The following is a 22,493-nucleotide window of genomic DNA, read 5'->3' as shown; positions in this document are numbered from 1 at the left end:
TATATAGAGTCGAAGTTGGTTGTGTCTTCACATTAGCCCTCAGATAAGTTCCTATGGAAGCCCAACTTTCATGATGATGTGACAATGACCAGGCCCTGCTGTGGCTATCAGGCGGCATAGTCAGAAATATACTGGACAGGTGACATCATCTATCCCTGACCTTACACACCTTTTTAAATGCCTTTAACTCCTCCTGTCACACAAGCGAACAACACATCACGTGGCACGACCCTGTTTGATTTTCCTCTCTGTATCTGCTCTGGCAGTGTCTCTGGAATGAGACACTTTTCATGAGTTCATTATGTCTCCGTCTCACCAAACAAAAGAACATGGTTTCAGTAGGAGGTTGTGCAGGTAAGTTTACGGGGTGGTCCAGTGGGGAAATTCCAGTGATGTAAGGCGCCCGACAAATGTTGTTTCCTGGCTTGTCGTTGTAGGCTGGACCAGAGTTTGTGCCCACAGCCAGCTGGTTGTCCATGGTGCTGGAGACGCTGCTCAGCATCATCAGCAGCAGCTACAGAGCCAGGGGACAGGTTTTCCCATGGTTCATGCATGTAAGTCTCTGGATGTTGTAGTATCTTTGTCTTTCATTATAATAATAATAACAAAACTTAATTTCTATACCACTTATGTTACAAAGTGCTTTACACTTTAACATTTGTAAAACCAGTTAAAAATCATGTATTTAAATGCTTTCTTATAAATATATGTTTTAAGCTATGATTTCAAAACAGATAAGTTTAGAAGATCTTAGTTTACAGCTTGGAAGGAAGCTCCATAATATAACTGAGGACCAGACCGTGCTGAGCTTTAAGTTTCAAATTTTTTTTTCCAGTAAGTCTTTAAGCGGCAACACAACCTCAGAAGAGTACTGAGGGGCTGATGATTCGTACTTTTGTTGCCTTGAGAGTCGACATAAAACTCTATTTAATCAATTTTTTTATGTGACTAAGAGCGAAGCGAGGATGCATCCACAAATTATCATGACTAGGTGTTGTAAAGAGGAAAAATCCCTGGATCCACACCAAAAGTTTATTCTTTCATCTTTCATGGCTCACGTCCCTCCACCAAGGTCTGTACTGAAATCTGAAAAAAGAAAAAAGAACCTTCTTGGCAGAGGAAATTATTTGATTGGAGTGTTTGGAATATTGTAATACAGAAGGCTTGTCAAAGTCTATGAAGAGTTTTTTTTAAATGTTAAGTTTTGTTGTTGTTGCGGTTACAACGTGACAACATCTTTTTATTTCAAATTCCCTCTTTAGTTGCCGTCTGGTTGCCATGGAGACTGAGTTCTCACTGCTGGCGAAAGATCTTTTAGTTTGCAGTTTTACCCAACATCTATCAACAGACATAAATTTGGATAATCATGGATTTGGGTTTAATAAGTGATCATTTCACAGCCAGTATGGAGTTAATAATTACAACAACCAATAACTCATTTAATATACAGTGGGGTCCAAACCTCTCAGACCACTTTTCCATTTTCTGTTGAGAAAAAGGTGAAAGTATGCTTTTATTGCTGCAGCATTAGATTTGACTGATTTCAGGAGCTGGATGAGAGAAGTATTCATTGCAGCTAATGAAAAGAATGATGTGTACTGAGCGACTGTGACTCAAGAGGAAGAGCATGTCCTCCACTTATAGTTGTACGATCCCTGCCTGTTCAAGTCTGCATGTGAAGACACTGAAACCCAAATTGCCTCCGACGGCTGTGCAAGCAATGTGTGAATGGTTTGCAGTAGAACAAGTGCTGACTGTAGGATGAATGCTGTATGAATGGGTGAATGTGCCTGGTTGCGTATTTTCTAGCTTTGCCTCCTCCTTTGTGACTACATGTAAGTCCTGTAAAGCAGAGAACCAGTGACAAACACTCGCGACCCTCCTCTTCCTCAGCGCTCCTACTCAGGTGAGAACACAGCGAGTGCCATCGCTCGCTCCTGTGCCAGCCTGGCGTTGTCCTTGCTGGTTCCCGTGCTGGTGGTGTGGCAGCGGGACGGCCTGGTCCAGGTGCTGACCGCTCTGAAGGCCGGTCTGCCGGGCTCAACCACTGCTGACGACTCGCAGGCCGTCCAGTTCCACTCCGGCCTCGCCCTGGGCATGGTGCTGACCAGTCTGCACCACCAGCGCCTCAGGTAGGGAGTGTATGCTGAGAGCACTGATTCAAAACACATACTGTAACTGACTGCTGTGCTTGATGAAGGTTTCTCCTGTCTGTCTGTGTTATTCAGTGACGTCTCGGTGCAGAAGGACAATGATCTTCTCCTCAGCTCTCTGGATGCTCTAAAAGGCTGCTGCTTCAACTCCGACCTGGAATACAAGTCAGTGCTTTGTCTTCAGATGTGGTGTACAAGTATTTGTGCGGCCTCTAAGAAGAAGGAAGGGATATTAGATTTTTTTCCGTTCGGATATTGAATCAATGTTATATTTGCCTAAATTAAAATAAAAATGTGGCCTTTTTGTCTAGAGTCTTGTGTAAATGATTATTTTGGTAATTTAGTCCAATTCATTGTGGACTACCTTGCCACTGCTCTTGTAGCCGATTTTGGTACAACAGCATGAATAGGAAGTGGACAGTCTCTCTGTAGAAGGGCTGTACTATGATATTATAAAATGTTTGGCTGTCAATGAATTATGTGTGTTGATTCACAAAACATTTTTTTTATCTATTGTAATTGTTTACAGATGAGAAATGGGCTAATTAAGTAAAAAAGAAGGTAAAAGTATGTATTGAGCCAAAAGATTGTTCCATCAGCAGGGCTAAATATTTTGCCACAATTTTAATAAAGAAGATTTGATAGCTCATATTTAGTTTCATGACCCATTCTTCTTCTTCTTCATTCCTTCTCCTCAGTACCGGCTGTATGTTGGGTCTGGGCCTGGTGCTGGCAGCTCTGTGCAGCAGTGGACAGAAGGACCAACGCGTCCATGTCACCCAAACTCTGGACAAACTGCTCTCAGACCTGCAGGACAGCAGTGGGCAGGGACGCATGATGCAGGAGGTGCAACAGCCGCACACAACAAGCTTTATTTTTGCTTGAATAAAGCAAAATGTAACAAAATCAAAACATTTTGCGCCCACTACAGTGGACATAGACCATACAGGCCAAGGTTTCATCTGTTCAGCAACAAAACTGAATAATATAATATTGCAGTTGTGGAAAAGTATTGAATATGAGCTGTTGTTGCAGGTCTTGGCGTATGCCGTGGCGTGTGTGGGCGTCTCGGCCTTCAGTGGAGGCCTCATCGATGCTGTCAAGGCTGAGGAGGTCATGAACACTGTGCGCACCCTGACTGAGGAGAGCCAGCAGGTCAGTGTGTTGTGTCGTGTGGGATTAGGAAACAAAAATGTATTCATGAACACGTATATAGTTGTATGTACTTACCGTAGTATTCCAGCTAAGAGTTAGTCTGTTGTGGATTGAAGAATTTTCCTCATTCTTCCTGTCGATTTTTATGCCTCCACTTCGGCGACAGTTTTCAGGTAGTCGTGAATGCGATATCCCAAGAAAGCCTTACAGGAATCTTTTCACATTTGGCTCAAATATGCACTTGGACTCAAGGATTAACTCATTTGATTTTTAGTAGTCAAAGGTCAAGGTCATGGTCGCCTCCCTAAAGTGCGTTAATGTTTTTCTTGAATGTGATATCTTAAGATCAGCTTGAGTAAATGTCTTCAAACATTTTCTCGGGCGCAAAGATAAACTGATTCGATTTTGGTGGTCCAAGGTCCAAAGGTCAAGTGACCTCGAAAAGGGAACTGCATTACATTTGGGACAAACATTCTTTAGGACTCAAGGATCACCTGATTCTTTGATGCTGATCTTGTTTAACAGCCTGTTATAACTCAGGCTTTTATTTTATATAGCATTCACTGTATCACTGACATTAAAATACATACTCTGTGTCCAGACCCCAGGGTTCTCTCTGGCTCTAGGGCTGGTGGTCCACGGCCTGTCGCTGTCCGGTCACGGTAAAGCAGAGGACATTCACCCTCGACTCCTGGCTGCTTGGATCAAGATCTTACTGGCTGAGGTACTACAGTTTCTTTCATGATTATACCTGCGTTAAATATTTATACAACACCAGCAGGGTTTTTCTTGGCCGAAAATGAGGCGGGGGTGGTACTGAGCCGTCAGACCAGGGGATTGGGGGGGTTGGGAGTTCCAGGCCCGGGGCAAACACCCAGGGAGCCATGCACAGCTCCATTGGCTGAGGCAGAGCACACGGAGCCGGGGAGCTGACCCAGGGACCCCGGGCAGCCCCACAGGGGCCACCAAGCCCGGGGCAGACGCCTAGAGAGCCATGCACAGCTAGAGGGATCGACTGTTTTACCGGCTCCGTCAGTAATTTACTGCTCCTCGCTGTATGTCTGTCATTCGCGCTGCACACTGCTAACTGAATCGAGCCAAACTGACCACGCCCTGCCATCTCCTCCAGCTCTCCATACATTTCTTAAGTTTACAAATTCTGAGAGATGAAAGAAATTTGGCCCAAACGTGATCACTATAAGCGGTTTCCACTGCAGTAGAATTTTGTCAGGAGGCGTCAAAAAATGTTACGGAAATACCTTGACCACCCCGTCTCAGTCTAAATTAAAATGGAGTTTGTAAACGTAAAGCCATCACTGTTAATTTGTCTACCTTAGATTCAATCTTCTTCTGGAGCAAGAAAATGATTTACACCGACTGACAAATAGATTTCAGCTGAGTCTCTGTGTTTCAGGGTTGTCCTACTATGCAGCGACTGGCTGCTGTGAACGGCCTGGTGGCTTTAGTGGGATCTGAGAGTTACCTCATTCAGGTAAGAAGCCCCCAAACCTCACTTGAGTACTGTTGATAAGCAGATGTTACTTACTTGTATGAGAGAGACACTTTGACATGTGACTGTACGTAGAGCACTGGTGTGAATAATAAAATAAATGATGGCTTAATTTCATTTAGATGCTTCAGGTTCAGGGTGCTGGTTCAACAAAATGTTAGTTGCTGTAATATTTTATTGAGTCTGTTCTCCATAAACACTTATTTCTATGAGGGAATATAGAAACCTAGAGAGGCAAGTTTTTCCAATAGAAAAGTGATTGTTTTTGACATTTCTTTCTTTATCCCCGGTATCAAACTAAAATAAGGAAAATATTTACAATATTTCATATTAAAATTATTATAATGAGTGAACTAAGTCAAATAGTGCATCAGGATGTCTGTACCGTGGTCTACTGAGTGAAAGTCCTGTGTTTGGCCCATGACTCCAACACTACCTGCTCAATGTGTAGACTTTACTGACTTCCTACGACCTCTGTGGCAGAAATTAAAACACAACTCGAGACAAAAGAAAGACATGACAGTAGTTTTTCAGAAGTTTCTAACACACTTTATAGGTGTGTTGTGTTTAAAGTGCATGGAGAAATGAAAAAATGACCTTGAAGCAAACGCTCTTAGTCCTAATTAGAATGGGGTAGTGGTGCACTTCAGCCTCTTGTGGCCAAGATTAGCATTACAACTACCAAAAATAGGTAGGAGGGGAAAAAAACCATGTTTGAGGTTTTGAGGGAAACCAAAAAAATATAAAAGTCACTTGCCTCTCAGGGTTTCCACGGGGCAATAATCTGATTGCATTTGATTAATTTGTGTGTTTGAGTGTTTCAATGATTGAGGCCATGACTTTTTTCAGTTTATCCTCAACCTTTGTCTTGTCTTACAGTTAAAAAGTGAGCTGGAGCTTTCCTCCCAGCAGCAGAGCCGACTCAATGAGGTTATTCGAGCCATCACACAGGTACATCACATATTTTGTTATCAATAATGTGAAATCATCCCAGTGTCATTATTATTACTGAGCACTCGTCTGCCTCTGTCAACTTATATCAGACACGTCACTCTACCAAACAGTGTCAAAAAACTCTTATTACCTCTGTGAATCACCACCAACTTCACAAATGTCACTATGTTCTTGTTCTGGTTGACCAATCATCGTATTCATCCTCAGAGGATTAACCTTCTGTTCTGTGTGGAGCTGTCGTATAGTGCCACCCTCAGGACAATTCTGTGTACTTGTCCCCAGTCAACTTTATTATTACCATTATTATTCTGATGATTCTGCCTTTACACCATATTTCCTACTTACACTCAGCATCTTGCGTTATATAACTGGATTGTTGACATGATGTTGGTCGAAGCGATTTAAAACCCCAAATCAATCTACCAAATTTTATTTGTATAGCTCATATTAACAAATCTCAATTAGTCTTATATAGAAAGATGTGACATCGTCTGCCCTTAACCCTCAGCAATAAAAAAAATGGCCCCAAAAAAACATATTTCAAGTTCGGTGTGTGGGATTTAGTGACATTTAGTGGTGAAGTTGCATGTTGCAGCTGAATACCCCTCACCTCACCCTCCCCTCCAAAACATGAAAGAGAACCTGTGGAAACCTTCAGTTGTAATAAAAACTCAAAAGGTGTTTAGTTTGTCCAGTCTGGGCTACTGTAAAAAACATTGCGGCCTCTGTAGAGAGGACCCACTCCAGATGTAAATATAAAGTATTTAAAACATAAAGGGCCCATTCTAGGGTAAAGAAAACAACAATTCGTACAGTTTAGATGAAACACAGAAGTGAAAACATCACTAGGATTATTTTATATTCAGTTTCTGCCAATAGATCCCTTTCACCTAAATCTTACACACTTGAACCATTATCAGGGGGAAAAAATCTTAGAGAGAAATACCTGGACGGACAGAAGTTCAATAGATGCCGTGTGTCGAAGAGCATATCAACAAAATTACAATATTTACAACATTCATGAGAAGGACAAAGTCTAACTCAAATGCAGAGGTGTATCAATATTTGAGGTATTTATACATAGGGAGTTGTCTGACAGAAATGAGAGGGGTATAGCCACTAACAGTAGTGTGTGTGAGTAGCTTCTGTTGTATGCTGATGCCGGCACCATGATCCACCATCACGATCCACGACGTTCAATCCACTCTCTGCCTTCATTTGTTTTATGGAGTTTTCCTTTGCCCTGCCTGTCATGCATCTTGTCTCGCAGATCATCACGTTCTCAGGAGCCATCGGTTTACAGTCCAACAGCGCCTGTCTGGTGGGTCACTTGCATTTGGCCCACATGTCCACCAGCCACAGTCACACAGCAGGTCGGTGCAGCGCTCACGATATGAACAGAATCGTTTTCTTGCTGAAAAGTCACGTGATGTGTAGAATACCTGAAGCCCAGTTACTGTCTGTCCTCAGAAACAGGAAGATGCTGTTTTCTGTGATGTGTTTTACTCTCTTTTTTTTCTTTTCTTCTCTCAGTCCCTCAGGACTTCAGTTACCTCCCAGAGAAAAGCGTCATCAGATCCATCATTGACTTCGTCTCAGAGGCTGGAAAGAAAGGTTTGTAAACTTTATCATATCCCTTCTTTATCTTTTCATCTCGGCAAACTATACATTGATAGTTAACGGTATCTCTGTAATTTTAACTGTCTGAAGCTCCCTATCTTTCTGTTTCCAGGTCCAGAGTTCTCTCCTCCGGCTCTGGTGAAGACGGCTCTGACCCCGCTGGCATCGGTTGGAGCCAGTTTCCAGTACCCCCCCATTAACTGGAGCGCTGTGCTGTCTCCTCTGATGAGGCTCGGCTTCGGTAAGAGTTCTCACTGATTTGGGTTAGTGTTAGTCTAACCCTAACCCTATTTGTGCAGAGTCAAAGCGCCGTGTTGAGACGTGTTGTGTTTCAACAGGAGAGGATGTACAGCATCAGTGTGTGGTACTGGCAGCGTGTCAAGCTCAGTCCTCCCAGAGTGCATCTCTCTTCCTGGGCTCCTGGCTGTCACCACCGCTTGTGCACAGCCTCAGTGTAAGTTCTACCAGTATCTACCATTGAGTATATCCATACCATAAAAGCCGTTTTTAGACATTTCACATATTCTATACCAATCCCAATTTATTAAAAAACGTTACTGTGAGAATTAAAGGTACATTTTTCTGCAGAAGTCCTTAGATCTTACATTGTGTCCTTAAACAGGAAATAATGTAAACAAAATGACACTCCTGACCAAACATTTGATTCTTAGCTTACAAAAATGAAAAAAATCCAACATTCCGATACCAGAGATGCTTTCGGCTTTGAGCTTTACAGCCTCTTCTCCTCCTGCAGCATCAGACCCGGGCTCACCTGTTCGAGACCCTGGGCGTGTGGATGAAGCACGTTGCCGAGGACAAGCTCCAGGTCTACGTGGAGAGTCTGGGCCTGCAGCAGTTCCAGGAGGACCTTCGGCCCCAGCGTCTGTCGCTGTGCCGCTCTCTCCTGCAGGGCCTCGTCAAGGCCATGGCCCTCCCGAACCCCCCCAGTAACTGCTGGGCAATCCTCTGCTCCACCACCGAGAAGATCTTCAGCCTCCTGCCCAATGAAATCCAGGTATAAAATCAGGGTTGTGACTTGTTCACACACGTTCATCTTCCCCCTGACTGCTGCCTCGGCTCGTTCCCCAAACCAACACAACAGTCCACACACTTCAACTGCTTTCAGCGCTCACTCATCAACTGACAGGTTCAGCGCTTTCAAGTATCATTTACCTGGAGGCTCATTTGCTTTCAGGAATTCCACTGCAGCCGATTTCTCATGACCTCAGCTGTCACATGGCTCTTTTCAATTTCAAATCCTTTCATCACTTTCACCTGAACTAATGCTTCCACTTTTTTCAGCTTCCAAGGTATTTATGCATCAGGAACGACCCAAAGTAAATGCACACCTCATATATTCAGATCAGATGATGCGAGTCAACATTAAGGGATGATGACTTTACGTTGTCTTTTGTCAGAGAGTATATTTTGTGGGGGAAATAATCAATCGCCCTGTTTAATGTTTTTGTGTGATGTCCCAGCAACACAGACACAGGCTTTTTTTTGTCTTTTTATATTCTGATTACTTTATTGATGGCTGTTGGGACGTGACGAGGATTTCACCAAATAGGATTAACATACCTACCCTACATTTAAACTGAAATTCCAGTTCTTTGCTGTGATTGTACCAGGCCTTAACAAGGATCTTTTTTTTTTATTGCAATACATTTCATTTTTGTAATGACAAATTCATTTGTTTTTAGGATGACGAAGTGGACTTGTACATGGGAGTGGCCAAATGTCTGTCTGAGATGTCCGATACAGAAATTGATCGAATTGCCCAAGTCACAGAGGTACAGTGTGATGCTTTCTCCATGCTGCCAGACTTTGGGCTCTACTTTAGCAAAACTGTGAACTCATGAACCAAATGCATTTTGGTGTCCAAATCCACTTTAATGGAAAAAAGTTGCTGGGTTGGACTTTGGGCCTTCTCCTATTCTCTTTAAAAGCCATGTGAGCTCAGCTTATAATGGCAGATTTGCCTCTTAGTAAGAGAGAACACTATAGATTCATATGTGTACCACTTTTATATTGCTATTTTTATTTGTGGACAGTTAGTAATGGTGCATATTACTTGTCTGGATAATGAAAACCCTTAAAAAACACTTACCACACCTCTGACTTCACCAGATCTTTTTCAGATCGCAAAGTGGACAGCTCTAAATACGGTTTTAATATCGGCCGATATTTTTTGGTCTTTCTTTAGAGTCACATGGAGAAAACGTGCTTCGTCTTGGCTTACCTGACTTCCCAAGGCAGAGTTCCCCTGCTGGGTCTCAATGACATCATCGCTGGCGTGCTTCGCGGTTGGCCGAGCCGCAGAGTCGGCTGGCTCCTCCTGCAAACGTTCTACCAGTGTCGCCTGGCCTCCGGCGCCAACACAGGTCAGGGCCGAACATAATCGAGCCGGGAAAGTTTCTCCTGCTGTGTTCACATCATATGAGAGAAGTGGAAACACATCCATAACTGATATTATACTTCTCTGCTCATATCACAAGTCATAAAGAAATACTTTGAAGTGACAATAGAGGACATTAGGGGGCACACAATACCACACACAGGTTTCAGTGATTGATTTGTCAGTGAAACCCTCATCATTTGATATTTGAGTTTTTCCGTACATGCAGTGTATTAGATAGTGTGGCATTGCTCTGTTCCATCATCCCTCCTTGAGTTTGCATGTAGATGGTTTGTTCTTCATCGCAGGCGTCTCCAGACGAATGGATTGGCTCCTGGAGTTGATGGGCCACATCCGAAATGTCGCCTACGGTGTCACCTCGGTCTCATGTGGAGACAGCAGAATGGTATGTTTCTGAGCCAGGCTGACAAACGTCTGCTGTATGTTAGGAACTATGGGATACAGCATGTAGCTGAGAGTTAAGATCTGCTCAGGCTGATATAGATAGAAAAATAATTTGGTCATATTGTCATATTGTGAAGCAATGCATTATTGCTTCCAACCTATATAATTAGAGACATGCTTCCTACAGCTTATTTATTTTATGGTATGAATTTGATTATTATGCATTGGCATTATAGAAACAATTAGCATTGCCTAATGGGGGTATGTACAGAGCGTGCAGGGTTTTATCTCTTTATAGCGCTGAAAGAGAGTAAAGACAGCTGGAACTTAACCGTTATTTTTAAAATGATGATAATGAACACATCACGGAAAATTCACTCAATAGATTCTATTATCTATATATTTTTCCGCAGGCCACAGACTTCCTGTTCCAGGTCTTCGCTGCTGCTGTAGTTTCCTGGGGTGACCACTTCATGCCCCTCCTGCTCGGCATCAGGGCCCAGTGGTTCCCGTGGCAACCGGGCTCCAAGCCCCGAGCTCTGCACCATAGTCTGTACGGACAGGAGTCGCTCGCTGACCACGCCCTGCCACAGTGCCTGCTGGGAGTGGCCCACAGCTTGAGTCTGCTTCTGGACAAAGAGCCTTGGAGCAGCCAGACACAAAAGGTTAGTGTTTCCGCAGACCGGCACACAGTGTCATGGCTGATCGGATGGTTTGATTAGTGTAATTTCAGTTTTGGGATAGTTTTTCTGTGTTTGACAAGACAATGGCAGGATGTAACTTGTCTGTTTGCTTCTGTGTGTCTCCCAGTTCATAGACTGGCTTCTCAGCATCACAGAATGTTCTGAGCAGAGTCTGTCGACGGAAACCATCAACACAGCCAAAGGTGAGAAATACAGACGTTAACAGCCCAAACACAGACAGTGCACACCATAGGGGATCTCATTTGTAATGGACAACAGGGACTTGAGGGACTTCATGGCAAAGGTGCTGTTACTCCACGTGACGCAGAGGAGCAAGAAACTGTCACTGATCATGTTGTGGTTTTCAGTTTTGATATTGTGGCCACAAACAAATCAATTCATGGGCTCTGAGAGGCATAAGAATGTTTTCGATTAATTGTGGAACGGGATGCATTCACACAGTATGTCTGCAGACTTGGTCAGAAATGTGACTTTTTGATGAAATGATGTGACTATTTCATTTAAGGTGCAGTCTTAAATGCAACGATGGTCTAATTTCTGCATTGATTAGACAAATATACATGAAGGCATCCTGTGGAGTTTTTCACTAGTTGTTCGATTGTGGAGTGTTGATGAGCATGTCTCAGGTTTATTTGTGTGACACATGAGGAAACAGGTTACAATGCTCCCTGATGCTGTTGATACTATGAATGGCCAACTGTAGTCCAAAAGCATTCACCCCCAGTGTTTTGTCAAAGAAAAAATGTATGAAAAATATTCATTGACGACCTGTTTCAACAACAGAAACCCAATATTAAGTTAAAAACAAATCCAATCTAATTTTAAAATGTGGAAAATGCACAAATGGACTAACTGCTGTTGGAAAGTCTCATTCAGCATCTGCAGAAATCTCACATTGTATCTCACGATTCAAAGTACACATGAGAGATGGCGACGGCTGCAACCTGAGAAAGCTTCAAATTCATGGATAAAATCCAGTTTTAATTGAACAAAAACATGTTAATGTTGACTCAAACTAACAATAACCCATTGACATCAAACAAATGCAGTCACCATGTTGGTTAGGCCTTCAGGATACACAGTGGTTCATTGGGATGAGAAATGTAAACTTAGACATTTAGCTTTGTTATGGTACAAAATCTAGAGAGAACGTGAAACACACGCTGCACCTTCCTGTTAAAGTTACATCATACATTCAAAGGAGTAAGAAACACATTGTTCGGCAGGGACAGAAAAAGTCATTGTTTGATTATAAGAGTGGTTTATCAGGCGGCCCTTGTGTTGTGGTTTCAGCTGCCCTGTTGGCCCTGAAGTCCTCCGCTGAGTTCAAGAAGAAAACCGTGTGGACCCGAGCGTACGGCTGGTAGCCTCGGAGGAGCCACAATATCCTACGGGGAGCTCTAACGCCGAGGCTGCACCTCTCCTCCCTGAGCTTGTTGGACATGGATACAGTAACGGCCTTGAAGGCTTTGAGGCTCAGTGCAGCTCCGCACTTTGAGCTCAGATAGAAACTGTGCTGCCACTGGAGCTCGGCTTCGGTCTCACGTGAGAACAATGTCGAGAGGAATGGGCTCTGTCAAACAACTTTTCTATTAAAAGCGTAACTGAACATATTTTTATTTGGTGGTTTCTACATCTTTTAACAATTTCTAACAAATCAAACTCAAAAAAAAGGAACAGACTTAGATTTTTCAAGTCCTCGTTATCCTCTGAACTTCAGAAGTCTCTGGGAGTCTGAATTTGTCCTTTAGCCTTTTCAGTTCTTCAACGTTCTTCAATGCGTCATCTCCTTTTCTTCTTACTGCTCCATTTTTCCAGTTGGTGTTTTCTCTCCTTCAGCAGCTGCCAGACTGATATGCTGGCTCCTGAAAAGACAACACCGCTGTCACAAAGTTGGCAAAAACTAAACCGTGTCTCTAATGTAAAGCTGTGTCTATGGCACAGATCTACCAGCTATAAATAGATGGCCATTGCAGAACTGTCCTTGCAAATATACTTTATGTTTATTAAGTATAAACAGAATAACAGTTGTAGTTAGACTTAATAATGCGAGATGGTAGGTTTGCCTCCAAATGTGCTGGTAGCAAATTGTTAGGTAGTCACTCGTCTTCAGTTGAGACGATAAGCAACAGGGGACTTTCATTTCTGCCTTTGTCAGGATGTGGTCAGTCTGGAAACAATGTCATGGCATCCGTACACTTTTGCGAGGAACGTTTCAGTGTGAACCAAAGAGTTGGATTTACCATGACCACTAGTGTGGGTGTGTTACGGGTTGGGACTATTTTTTTGTCAAACAAGAATGTATCCATCCACCCTGTAGTTATTTAAGTTTAGGCAGCAAAACTACTGGGTAGGTGTTAAGGGTTAACAATGGATGTACAGGATTTTTAAAAAATGCATTGGCAGCTCATAATGGAACAGTTTATCACTAAAATAAGTTATATGTTTTATAATATATTCGCATTAGGGGTATTATATATTTTTGAGGTCTTGAGGTGTTTATTAGAAGCCAATTTCATCGTACTGTACATGTTAATGTTTGTGCAATATTTAAATATGTCACTAGATGGCCGAAGCATTTAGAGGATTCTTTAGCTATTCCAGGCTGAACAGCAGGTTTGTCACTGGCAGAAAAAAGAGTCCACAGAATCCATCCCACGATAGCCATAGGAAAACAAATATGTCTGTCTGCACAACTAATCCCATTGTGATATTTTCCATGATAATTAGGGTTGCTCCTTTTAAAATCCTGTCTGGTTGTGTTAAAATCCATTGTTCAGTCATTATCACATCCTATATCTTACCAAGAGTGAGAACAAGCAGGTACAGCAGCAGGAAGAAGGGGTGGTGAATGTACGAGTTCAGTGCCGTTGGCTCAATGTACGGCAGCGCCTGGTACATGGTGACACCTGAAGAGGGTAAAACAAGTGGTTATTTTAAATGCAACGTACTGTTCGGTCATGTCCTGGGGCCCCATAAGGACTATTCCTATTGTGACTTGGCTGACAGTTCCAGTGATGGCTGATTATCTGTTTGTCCTGAGTGTCACGAGATTGTGTTTGTTTGCAGGGAACAGCAGTGCTCTCTCAAACGCACTCGACTGGACTGAGCTTTCCTCACACACTTCCTGGCATTTTATCATCGACTCTGCGCTTGCCAACTCATTTCCTGTACGACGCACCACTGTCCTTGCACAACACCAGTCTGTGACTCATTCAAATGAACTGAGGCTTGTGTTGTCGAGAATTTGAGATGCCGAACGTGTCGATGTTTCGGGGAACAATTGGCGAAACCAATCACGTCACCTTCTGTAGCGACTGACAGGATGTACAGGGGGATCCAGAGTGTGTAGCGGGTCCACAGCATGGCGACTGAGCGTTTATCCATGACTCGCAGCAGCTCGTGTGGGTATCTGTCATCAAACAGCACACATCAAAAATTTTTACTAAGGTCATGAAAGGCCCTAGTATTATTCTGTACAGTAACTGCCAGTAAGGAAACATGCAAAACATTTTAAAACCGATTTTAACATTTTACTCTTGATGTATGACAGGACTGTTTCAACTTTACACTTGGCGATGCTTTGTTATTTCAATGAAACGCTTCCTCCGGCTGCATATTTTACATGACCTGTGCAACCAGTTTATTTACAGACTTTTAACAAACTTGCCACAGGGGAAGTTTTACACTCAATGGCCTAGTTGATTAGAAAATGTCAGAAGTATCGCAGCAGCAGAGAGCAGCTGGTAAACACTGTAGAGCATTTAACCACTAAATATATATTTCCCAGGAGTGGGTGGAGAACAAAGACGGAGCTATAAGGAAATGCTGCTGGCTCTGTGAAATATAATGGCATGTCCCAAAAATGTTCTTTAGTCAATACAATTTTTAGTAAGATACTCAATTCACTGCTCAAATATTATCACTAACCGGAACTCAAATTTTACTCATAAATGGAAATCCCACATGACATCATCCATCATTTTTGAGCATCTTTGCTGTAAATTAAAAAGTGTGTGTAATAAATGAAAAGTCCAGTGGGAGAGAAGCTGGTGTGCCTACATTCTTGACAGTGCCAGTTGTCCACCTGTCATAGAAAGCACAGACGGAATGGGTGAAGTGAAATGCAGAGACGAGATGTGATGCGCCTACCGCAGGAGGTCCAAGCTGTTCCACAACACGAACTGGAAACACACGACCGGTTTACTCTGGACCTCCTCCAGCATGACGAGCAGGATCAGCAGAAGGTTCTTCTCCATTACCTGAAACGGGCAAATGGGGAGCACAGCTCTTTCAAATACATTTTTCAACACCATTAATAATGAGATTCCGTCATGGATGAGCTGTGATGACACACGTGGATGAAACGAGGAAGGAGTCTGGCTTTCTCAATCCCATCCGCGATGTGGAAGAGCTCGAGGTTGGAGAGCAGCTGGCACAGACTCATCACGAAGCCAACAGAGTAGAAGGTGTCAGCTAAAGCATCTGTAAAGTTAAAAAACATGTTTTATCGTCCCAGCATATTCCTTTTAATGAGAGCTATCCCTGCTATCCCTCTACTCACCACTATGTCGATGGAGGGGTTGGGTGTTTGAGTCCACAAAACACTTTTGGAGTTTCAGGGCTAAACAGTGTTGCAGCCAAATCCAATACAATTGAAGTAAATAGCGACCAGTTCTTCAAACATGCCTCCATACTGATCCTGTGGTGTCGTCCAAGTGTCCGTAAGTGTCCACAAGCCATAATTCAACACAAAAAGGTCATGTTGGTGTCTTTAGGTGTCTTTAGGTGTCTTTAGCCTAAATGTCTGCCGATAACCTCCTAGTTACTACAGTAACTGCAGCTATCGCAACTTCTCATGAGTCGGTGGCTTATAGACACTTGGATGACACCACAGGAGCAGTATGAAGGCATTTAATGTTTTGTTTCTGTAGTTTCTTACGTCTAAAGAAGTGGTCACCATTTACTTCGGCTCCAACGCTGTCTAGCCCTGAAACTCCAAAAGTGTTTTGTGCACTCAAACACTTCACCCACCCCTCCATCGCCATAGCTGTAAGTAGATAATCAGTGAATTTAAACTATCCCCTTAAGACCGATCCTAGTTTAGCGAGCGCGTCTTGTTCTGTTGAGACGAAGCTCACCTTTACCAAACATGAGGTACCTCACTATGGTATTAGCCAGTATCCATGTGTGTCCACAGAACTGGAACAGGTTATATGAGAAAATGTAGACGAGCCTTAAGCTCAGCCTGAAAGGTAAAAAAAGAGCACAAATTAGTTTATCACCTGGCATCTGTTTTTTGTGAATTGGGTCTTTTGCAATGTGGACATTACACTGTATTATGACTGGCTTCATTACTGTACATCAATGGAACATTGTTTATCGAGTTCCCCCTCTTCCTTTTAATGACATATGTTTACTGGACAACACTGATTCACTTGGAACAGAACATTGTCCTCATACATCATTGACCTGAAACTATTCTGAGCCCATTTAAATTACATAGAAAATACAGTTGGCCAAGTACTGTAAGTATGTATTTAAGGTACTTATCATTTTCGATTTCTGCATTCACTGGTTACGTGAAGCAGGAGTTATACATTTTGTGTCAACTTGGGGCAGCAGAGCAAAATCTGATGAAAAGTGGTTGCCACATCACCAATCACAAGCCTCCTCATTCATTTTGAGTCAAGATTGTCTAATGGAACTGCAGCATTCACTCTCCTCTGAGCTCTGTTTGGGTCTCCACCACAGTTCCAGTATCTTCAGCTGCTAAATGCTCCACTGTGCTCTCCGGCTGCTCTCTCTCTCTCTCTGCCTGTCTGCTGTCAGGAAACAGTTTGCCTGCTGTTTAGCCCTTTAACAGACACTGAAGATTAGGTGATCAAAAGGGGGTGGGACTGACGGAGAGCAGTGACGTTGCAAGACATCAAATCAAAGCAATGAGATAAAAGAGGCTAAACAAACTGCAGAGCTGGTGATAATTCTGCGAGGGTTTATCACTGTTTCATATAACAGATTGCATCCAGTGTTGATAGTGCAGCTTTAATTACATTTGAATTTCTTGTATTTCAATAAAAATGTTATTGTGGGACCACCTTGTCCACGAAAAGGTACAGTTTATGTCTTATTCCTCAAGGAAAAAGGTATATATACGTGTACATACTGTATAAAGAAATAAGGTGATAAAGTTCCAAAGTAGTTTACTTCATAATACTGGAATACAACTATAAGTCTGAAGGCTTATACTGTACATCTAAAAATAAGCATTTGAAGAGATTGCTTTCTTACAACACAATACATTTACAGTTACAATACAGTTCAAGATGCAACATTTTTGATTTTCACCACAGACTACAGAAATCTGTTTTAGTTTTTTAAGGGAAAATACCCTGGGTATTTTCAAATCATGGTGCTTTTGTCTTGTGAGCTTATCTACAGGGATTTAGTGGTTACGGACTGGAAAGCTGACTAACCCGTCAGATCTCAACACGCCCTGGAACTACAGAACATTCCTTCTACCACTGTGAACTCCCATTCTTGAACACTCACGTATTTAAGTTACATACTCACGTACATTCTCCCTCTAAGATCCCTTCTTTAAAGGTAAGCAGGAGCAGCTCTGGATTTCTGCCTGAGTTTGAGGAGATTCATTTTTCCAGTTGAAGTGTGTGGCTCCGTGCAGCAGTTTCCCCTCAGCAAACCCAGACCTGCCCCTTTCTTCATTCTCCTTCACAACTGGAGGCAGAAGAAATGCTGCAATATCTCCGTTTGGCAGCGTTTCCTCAGGCTGAATGTAACAGCCCCCTTTGAGAAAACTATGAGCTGTGTGTTTGCCAAGAGCACACAGGTCAGAGGGAGGAGAGAGAGGCAGCAGCAGGAGGAAGACACACACGCACACACACACTCAAATTACATGTCTACCAGGTCCGTATTAACAGCAGAAACAAGGGATACCCTTTCGTGCCCACCAGTAGAATTCCAACAACACCACCAAAATCTGAAAACCCGCAAAATTCAAGTCCAATTTATGGTAAAAGTGAAACACAAAGAAGGGAATGCAAAATTCTGCTAACACAGGGAAATGTTATTGACAACATACCAGTGATGCAAATGTGCAGACACCAAATTAACTCCAGTTAATCACAGAAAAATGACTCAATAAACCGTTTATATATATTGTAGCGATCGGTCGCTCTGATTGGACAGCATGGGTGCAAAGGTTCTTACTTGGTTTGAGCCATTTTCACGTCTGTGTGTTCAGGATAGTTTAAGTTCCGTTTATGTTTCCTGGTAAATGGAGCCACCATGACTGTGGGGTGTAGTGACTGGGATCGGTGCCAGTAGCTGTTCCTTGTTACAAGTAAAACATGCTCTGATAAAACGTTCAATTACATTATACTCTATGTTACCATTATGCAAAGTATTGCTTGAGGGTTGATAACTAAATTCAATTCTTACTTATTGTATGTGTTTACATAGAGACCATCACGATAGAATGTGGATTGTGGAAGGTGTTCCTCAGAGGATTACAGAATATTAATAATCTCTTTTCATCAGTCCCATGAAAACACTGTTTTCACAAATAACATTTTTCTTTTTTTTTTATATATAAAACGTGTTGTCACGTGTGGACTTAATATATCAAATCATCAAGTGTACATATTTATTCATTGGTTCATTGGGTGTTTCTATGGATACAAATCTGTGTTCACTCTTCACAGTTACAGGTGTAGCAATAGTATGCAGTGTCCTCTAGTGGTGGTAAGATGTAATTCATCCTGCAGAGATCTGTGATACAAACTCCACTGAAGCAGATTTAATAATGAGAATGAATAATTCAATCATAAAAAAATCTTTTATTGAATAGTTTTTTCAAATCGGATGCTTCAGTGCCCTTCATGTCTGCTCACGGCAGCTGAAAACATACTGTAACACTAGAACTCCAGTCTGAAACCCAACACATGTACTTACGTGTGCATTCAGTGTCACAGTATGCCTCGGTGTGACGGTCTGGAAAAGTGACCAGGGTCAAAGGGCAGGGACGGTGGAGGCCAGGGCAGAGAGGAGGGCTGTTACATAACTGCTGAGGTTCACAGTGAGGATGACTCTTCAGCTAAAATAATAAAAAATATAAAATCTTAGAAGATAAGATGAAAGTGTCTATAAGTTACTACTCCTGCGGTGTCATCCAAGTGTCCGTAAGCCCTGACATTCAAATTTGACTCAAACCGGCATCATGAATTTGAATCGAATTTGAATGTCGGGGCTTATGGCCACGTTGCCAGATTGGAAATGTTGAAGTATCGTTTTAGAATCTTCAAATTACAGTATTTTGATGTATGTCAATACCGATGTTTCGAAGCTGTGTCGAGATTCCGAAGGGATTTTGAGTACAGAAATTATCCTTCTCCGGACACAAGACTCTTATTTTGAAACACGATATAGGTCGGACTTGTTTTGGATTCAGCTACAACACTGTTAACCCCTGTTGACTCAAACACTTCACCCACCCCTCCATCGGCAAAGTGGTGAGTAGACAATGAGTGAATTTTCATTTTTGGGTGAACTATCCCTTTAAAGCGACAATGAATTCAGGCCTTGTAGCTATGATGACTAAGCTGACAAATAGCCAATTCGAACAGGCCTGAGTCTCCAGTTTAAAAGAAGGAATCGAGAGGATGTAACCTGTTATCCTCTGCCCCCTCTCTTTTTGCTGATTAAATGCCAGTGACAGATGGGAAACAGATTAGTCTGCTTCTCAGTTCTCCAGGCCAAGGCTAGTTGTGAGCACTATCATATCCATCCTGAAATTACAGATGCTTTTCTGTATCATATGCTTGGCTGCACTCAAGAACCCTGCACTAGAGATCATGGTGAGTATGACCTTTCAGGCAAGACTGCAGAGTCAGAGTCTTAAAAAGCTGCGTGATGGAATTCTAGTCACGGCCTCTCTTCAGAAAAAAGCCATCATAAATTTGTAACACACACACACACACACACACACACACATTAATATTCTGTTGCCAAGCTACCCAAGTCAACTCTCAACCACATCTCATGGTAATCATCCACTCTTGGAGTTGGCTCAGTTGTCATGGAGATGTTTCATTAGCCATCACGTGACTTGGGACTTGAACGTTGGTCTCGTCCTCCCACATACAACCATACATTGTGTTATTATTTCTCATACTTAAACATGTTGATGCTACACTAAGCAAGTAAGCAAATTCCATCCGCTGGTGAAGAACACGAGATGCAAACCCCAAATTGTGACTTCGAGGTTAAAGGTTCTATTGGCAGAAATTGAATATAAAATAATCCTATAGTGAAGTTTCCACTTGTGTGTTTCCACTTGTGTGTTTCATCTAATTTGTATGAATTGTTGTTTTCTTTGCTCTAGAATGAGCCCTTTATATTTAAATACTTTAAATTTACATCAGGAGCGGGTCCTCTCTACGAAGGGCGCCATGTTTTTTTTTACAGTACTTCAAACTGAACAAACTAAACACCTTTTGAGTTTTAATGGCAAATGAAGGGTACCACAGGTTCTCTGTCATGTTTGGGAGGGGAGGGAGAGGTGAGGGGTATTCAGCTGCAACATGCAACTGCACCACTAGATGTCGCTAAATTCTACACTCTAATCCAATGAATTAAGAAAAAAAACATTATTCCAAAGTCGAGCAAACTTTAAATTTCATGTTGTATTTTAATGAAAATGTCTAGAGCTGTCAGGAATTACTTTGCCACAGAAATTGCCTGAGCTAAATGCTAACATTAGTGTGCTAAAATGCTCACAATGGCAAAGCTAGCATGTCGGATATTAGCTAAATTCACTATCTTAGATTAGCAGGCTATTTTTACCTGTGTTATTATCAGTATTTTTACCTGATAATAGCGTGACCAAAACTTATGTTAGTTTAGTGTTTGGGAATTATTTATAATAATTACATTAATTTGTATAATTTCACATTTCCATCCCTACATTAGCGTGTTGATGGTGACAGCTAACATGAGTTGAAATGAACCAGTGACACCAGTGATGAAGGAAAGCTTCACCTTAATCTTCACACCCTCACATTGGCACTGAACACTGGTGTTAAATGTGTCCTCCGGTGATTTAATATCACACCTCCGTCAAGCTGGGGCACTTCCCATACTGCAAATCCCATGGTGCAACTTGATGCTGTGTCTGGTAATAGACCCAGGTTGTAGCACATATTTTCTGTTTTCAGTCTAATATGTGGATGCCTTCCACACGAGGACGTTATCACAGTTTTCTCAGGCTGAGTAAACTGATCAGCAGGTGTAAAACCAGCCCTTTAATCTGGACTCGTGAAGATGGACTCGTGAACGTGTCTGGATGAGTCTCTATTAGCTGCTGAAGAAGACGTCTCGCTGCGTGAGGAGACACATTTGGCTTTAACAGGCTATTTCATGACTTCTCAGAGCACAGTAATATTACACATGTGACCTTACTGTTTATTATATGCATTTATTTATTTTTGCTGCTGCTGCTATGGAGATAAAGTTTCGGACTGCGCTGGTTACAGAGGGTGATGCTATCGAGGGGAGCAGCGTATTTAGCAGTGTGCTCTTCTCGTCAACCACTTATGTCGCCTTCTTAATCCGTTTTGACGAATGGCCCGACATGATTGACCGCCTGCTGTTTTAATGTGGACTCCACAAGTAACTGTATCTTCCTCAAGACCTGCAGTCACCAGGCCATCGCACAAAAATAGTGTGCTAAATATATCCTGTTTGTGCGGCTGGCCTTACAGTAACTGAGCCCAGGTCAAAGTTTGGACCTACAAGTGAGGTTCTCATTCTGCTGGGCCTCAGGAAACCCCCTGTTTATTCCCCCTTTTTGCGCAAAAGGCACATCATTTATTTCTGCACCTTGGTTTGCTGTGTGGTAATTTGATTTAGCACACATTCATTCTAGAGGATACATTTGATTTTGACACAGGACCCGTGTTATAAGATGAGGTTGTCATTTATTAGTCCCACTATGGAGACATTTACTCTATTACTACAGCAAAAGGGACAGTACAAATAGAAGCATCAGTACAAGTAATTAATAAGTAAAGATGCAATCAAAACACAAGGAAATATAAAAATATAAAATGATAAATACAATGTAAACAGAATATTTACAGTGTAACAGTATTTAAGTCATATGAAATTGAAATTGCACAAATAGAACTGTAATAAGGTGCATGTAGACCAGTGAGGGCAGAGCTATAAGATACGACCCCCCCCCCTCCACTGGGTCAAGGGGGTATCCCAGGGCCCTCTTAATGAGTCTGTCCTGCCTCTTCCTGTCAGCTGTACGGATGCTGCTGCCCCAGGAGACCTCTCCAAAGTTGAAGGCTGATGCCACCACAGAGTCATAGCTTGTCTTTAGGAGCGCCCCCTGCAGTCCAAAAGACCTCAGTCTCCTCAGCAGATAGAGTCTGCTCTAGCCCTTCTTGTATTACAAGCCCAGTCCTGATTATTGTTGAGGTGAACACCCAGGTACTACAAAATATGTGATAGGATTATTAACATACTGTATACTATTGTTCAAAAGAACTGTGTGGACACCTCCCCTC

General features: G+C 42.3%; 2 protein-coding genes across 3 annotated transcripts in view; one reads left to right on the top strand and one right to left on the bottom strand.

Annotated features, from left to right (window-relative positions):
• The window catches only part of focad (focadhesin), a 45,053-nt gene extending 32,541 nt beyond the window's left edge, over positions 1 to 12,512 (top strand). The window contains exons 26-44 of the mRNA XM_035148184.2: positions 438 to 554; positions 1,894 to 2,132; positions 2,229 to 2,318; positions 2,852 to 2,999; positions 3,189 to 3,308; positions 3,910 to 4,032; positions 4,723 to 4,800; positions 5,698 to 5,769; positions 7,043 to 7,145; positions 7,306 to 7,386; positions 7,505 to 7,633; positions 7,731 to 7,846; positions 8,147 to 8,407; positions 9,096 to 9,185; positions 9,599 to 9,776; positions 10,099 to 10,196; positions 10,609 to 10,860; positions 11,006 to 11,081; positions 12,193 to 12,512. Of these exons, the coding sequence (XP_035004075.2) occupies positions 438 to 554; positions 1,894 to 2,132; positions 2,229 to 2,318; positions 2,852 to 2,999; positions 3,189 to 3,308; positions 3,910 to 4,032; positions 4,723 to 4,800; positions 5,698 to 5,769; positions 7,043 to 7,145; positions 7,306 to 7,386; positions 7,505 to 7,633; positions 7,731 to 7,846; positions 8,147 to 8,407; positions 9,096 to 9,185; positions 9,599 to 9,776; positions 10,099 to 10,196; positions 10,609 to 10,860; positions 11,006 to 11,081; positions 12,193 to 12,266 (2,445 nt within the window). The 3' untranslated portion in view covers positions 12,267 to 12,512. The remainder of the gene's footprint in view (positions 1 to 437; positions 555 to 1,893; positions 2,133 to 2,228; positions 2,319 to 2,851; positions 3,000 to 3,188; positions 3,309 to 3,909; positions 4,033 to 4,722; positions 4,801 to 5,697; positions 5,770 to 7,042; positions 7,146 to 7,305; positions 7,387 to 7,504; positions 7,634 to 7,730; positions 7,847 to 8,146; positions 8,408 to 9,095; positions 9,186 to 9,598; positions 9,777 to 10,098; positions 10,197 to 10,608; positions 10,861 to 11,005; positions 11,082 to 12,192) is intronic.
• Positions 11,860 to 17,816, bottom strand: hacd4 (3-hydroxyacyl-CoA dehydratase 4). Of its 2 annotated transcripts, none has more exons than XM_035148291.2 (7): positions 17,473 to 17,816; positions 16,041 to 16,147; positions 15,257 to 15,384; positions 15,052 to 15,161; positions 14,205 to 14,311; positions 13,704 to 13,808; positions 11,860 to 12,764 (listed from the first exon to the last, which is right to left on the bottom strand). In XM_035148291.2, exons 2-7 carry the CDS (start codon positions 16,051 to 16,053, stop codon positions 12,682 to 12,684), a joined length of 546 nt encoding a protein of 181 aa, XP_035004182.1. In that variant the 5' UTR covers positions 16,054 to 16,147; positions 17,473 to 17,816; the 3' UTR covers positions 11,860 to 12,681. The 2 variants fall into 2 exon arrangements, with proteins under 2 accessions (XP_035004182.1, XP_035004180.1); XM_035148289.2 differs by having other exon boundaries at positions 17,477 to 17,816.
• Positions 17,817 to 22,493: the final 4,677 nt, after the last annotated feature.

This window comes from Hippoglossus stenolepis, chromosome 23, assembly GCF_022539355.2.
Source record: "Hippoglossus stenolepis isolate QCI-W04-F060 chromosome 23, HSTE1.2, whole genome shotgun sequence".
Classification (NCBI taxonomy): Eukaryota; Metazoa; Chordata; class Actinopteri; order Pleuronectiformes; family Pleuronectidae; genus Hippoglossus; species Hippoglossus stenolepis.
The sequence above is the reverse complement of the archived record's forward strand: the minus strand, read 5'-3'. Positions and strand labels throughout refer to the sequence as shown.

What these genes read in the sequence shown, in the direction of transcription:
- hacd4 (XM_035148289.2), bottom strand. An exon ending in GTACCTCATGTTTGGTAAAG is followed by an intron (nt 15,385 to 16,040) that starts GTGAGCTTCGTC and finishes TTAACTTTACAG; the next exon opens with ATGCTTTAGCTGACACCTTC. An exon ending in TCCTTCCTCGTTTCATCCAC is followed by an intron (nt 15,162 to 15,256) that starts GTGTGTCATCAC and finishes TGCCCGTTTCAG; the next exon opens with GTAATGGAGAAGAACCTTCT.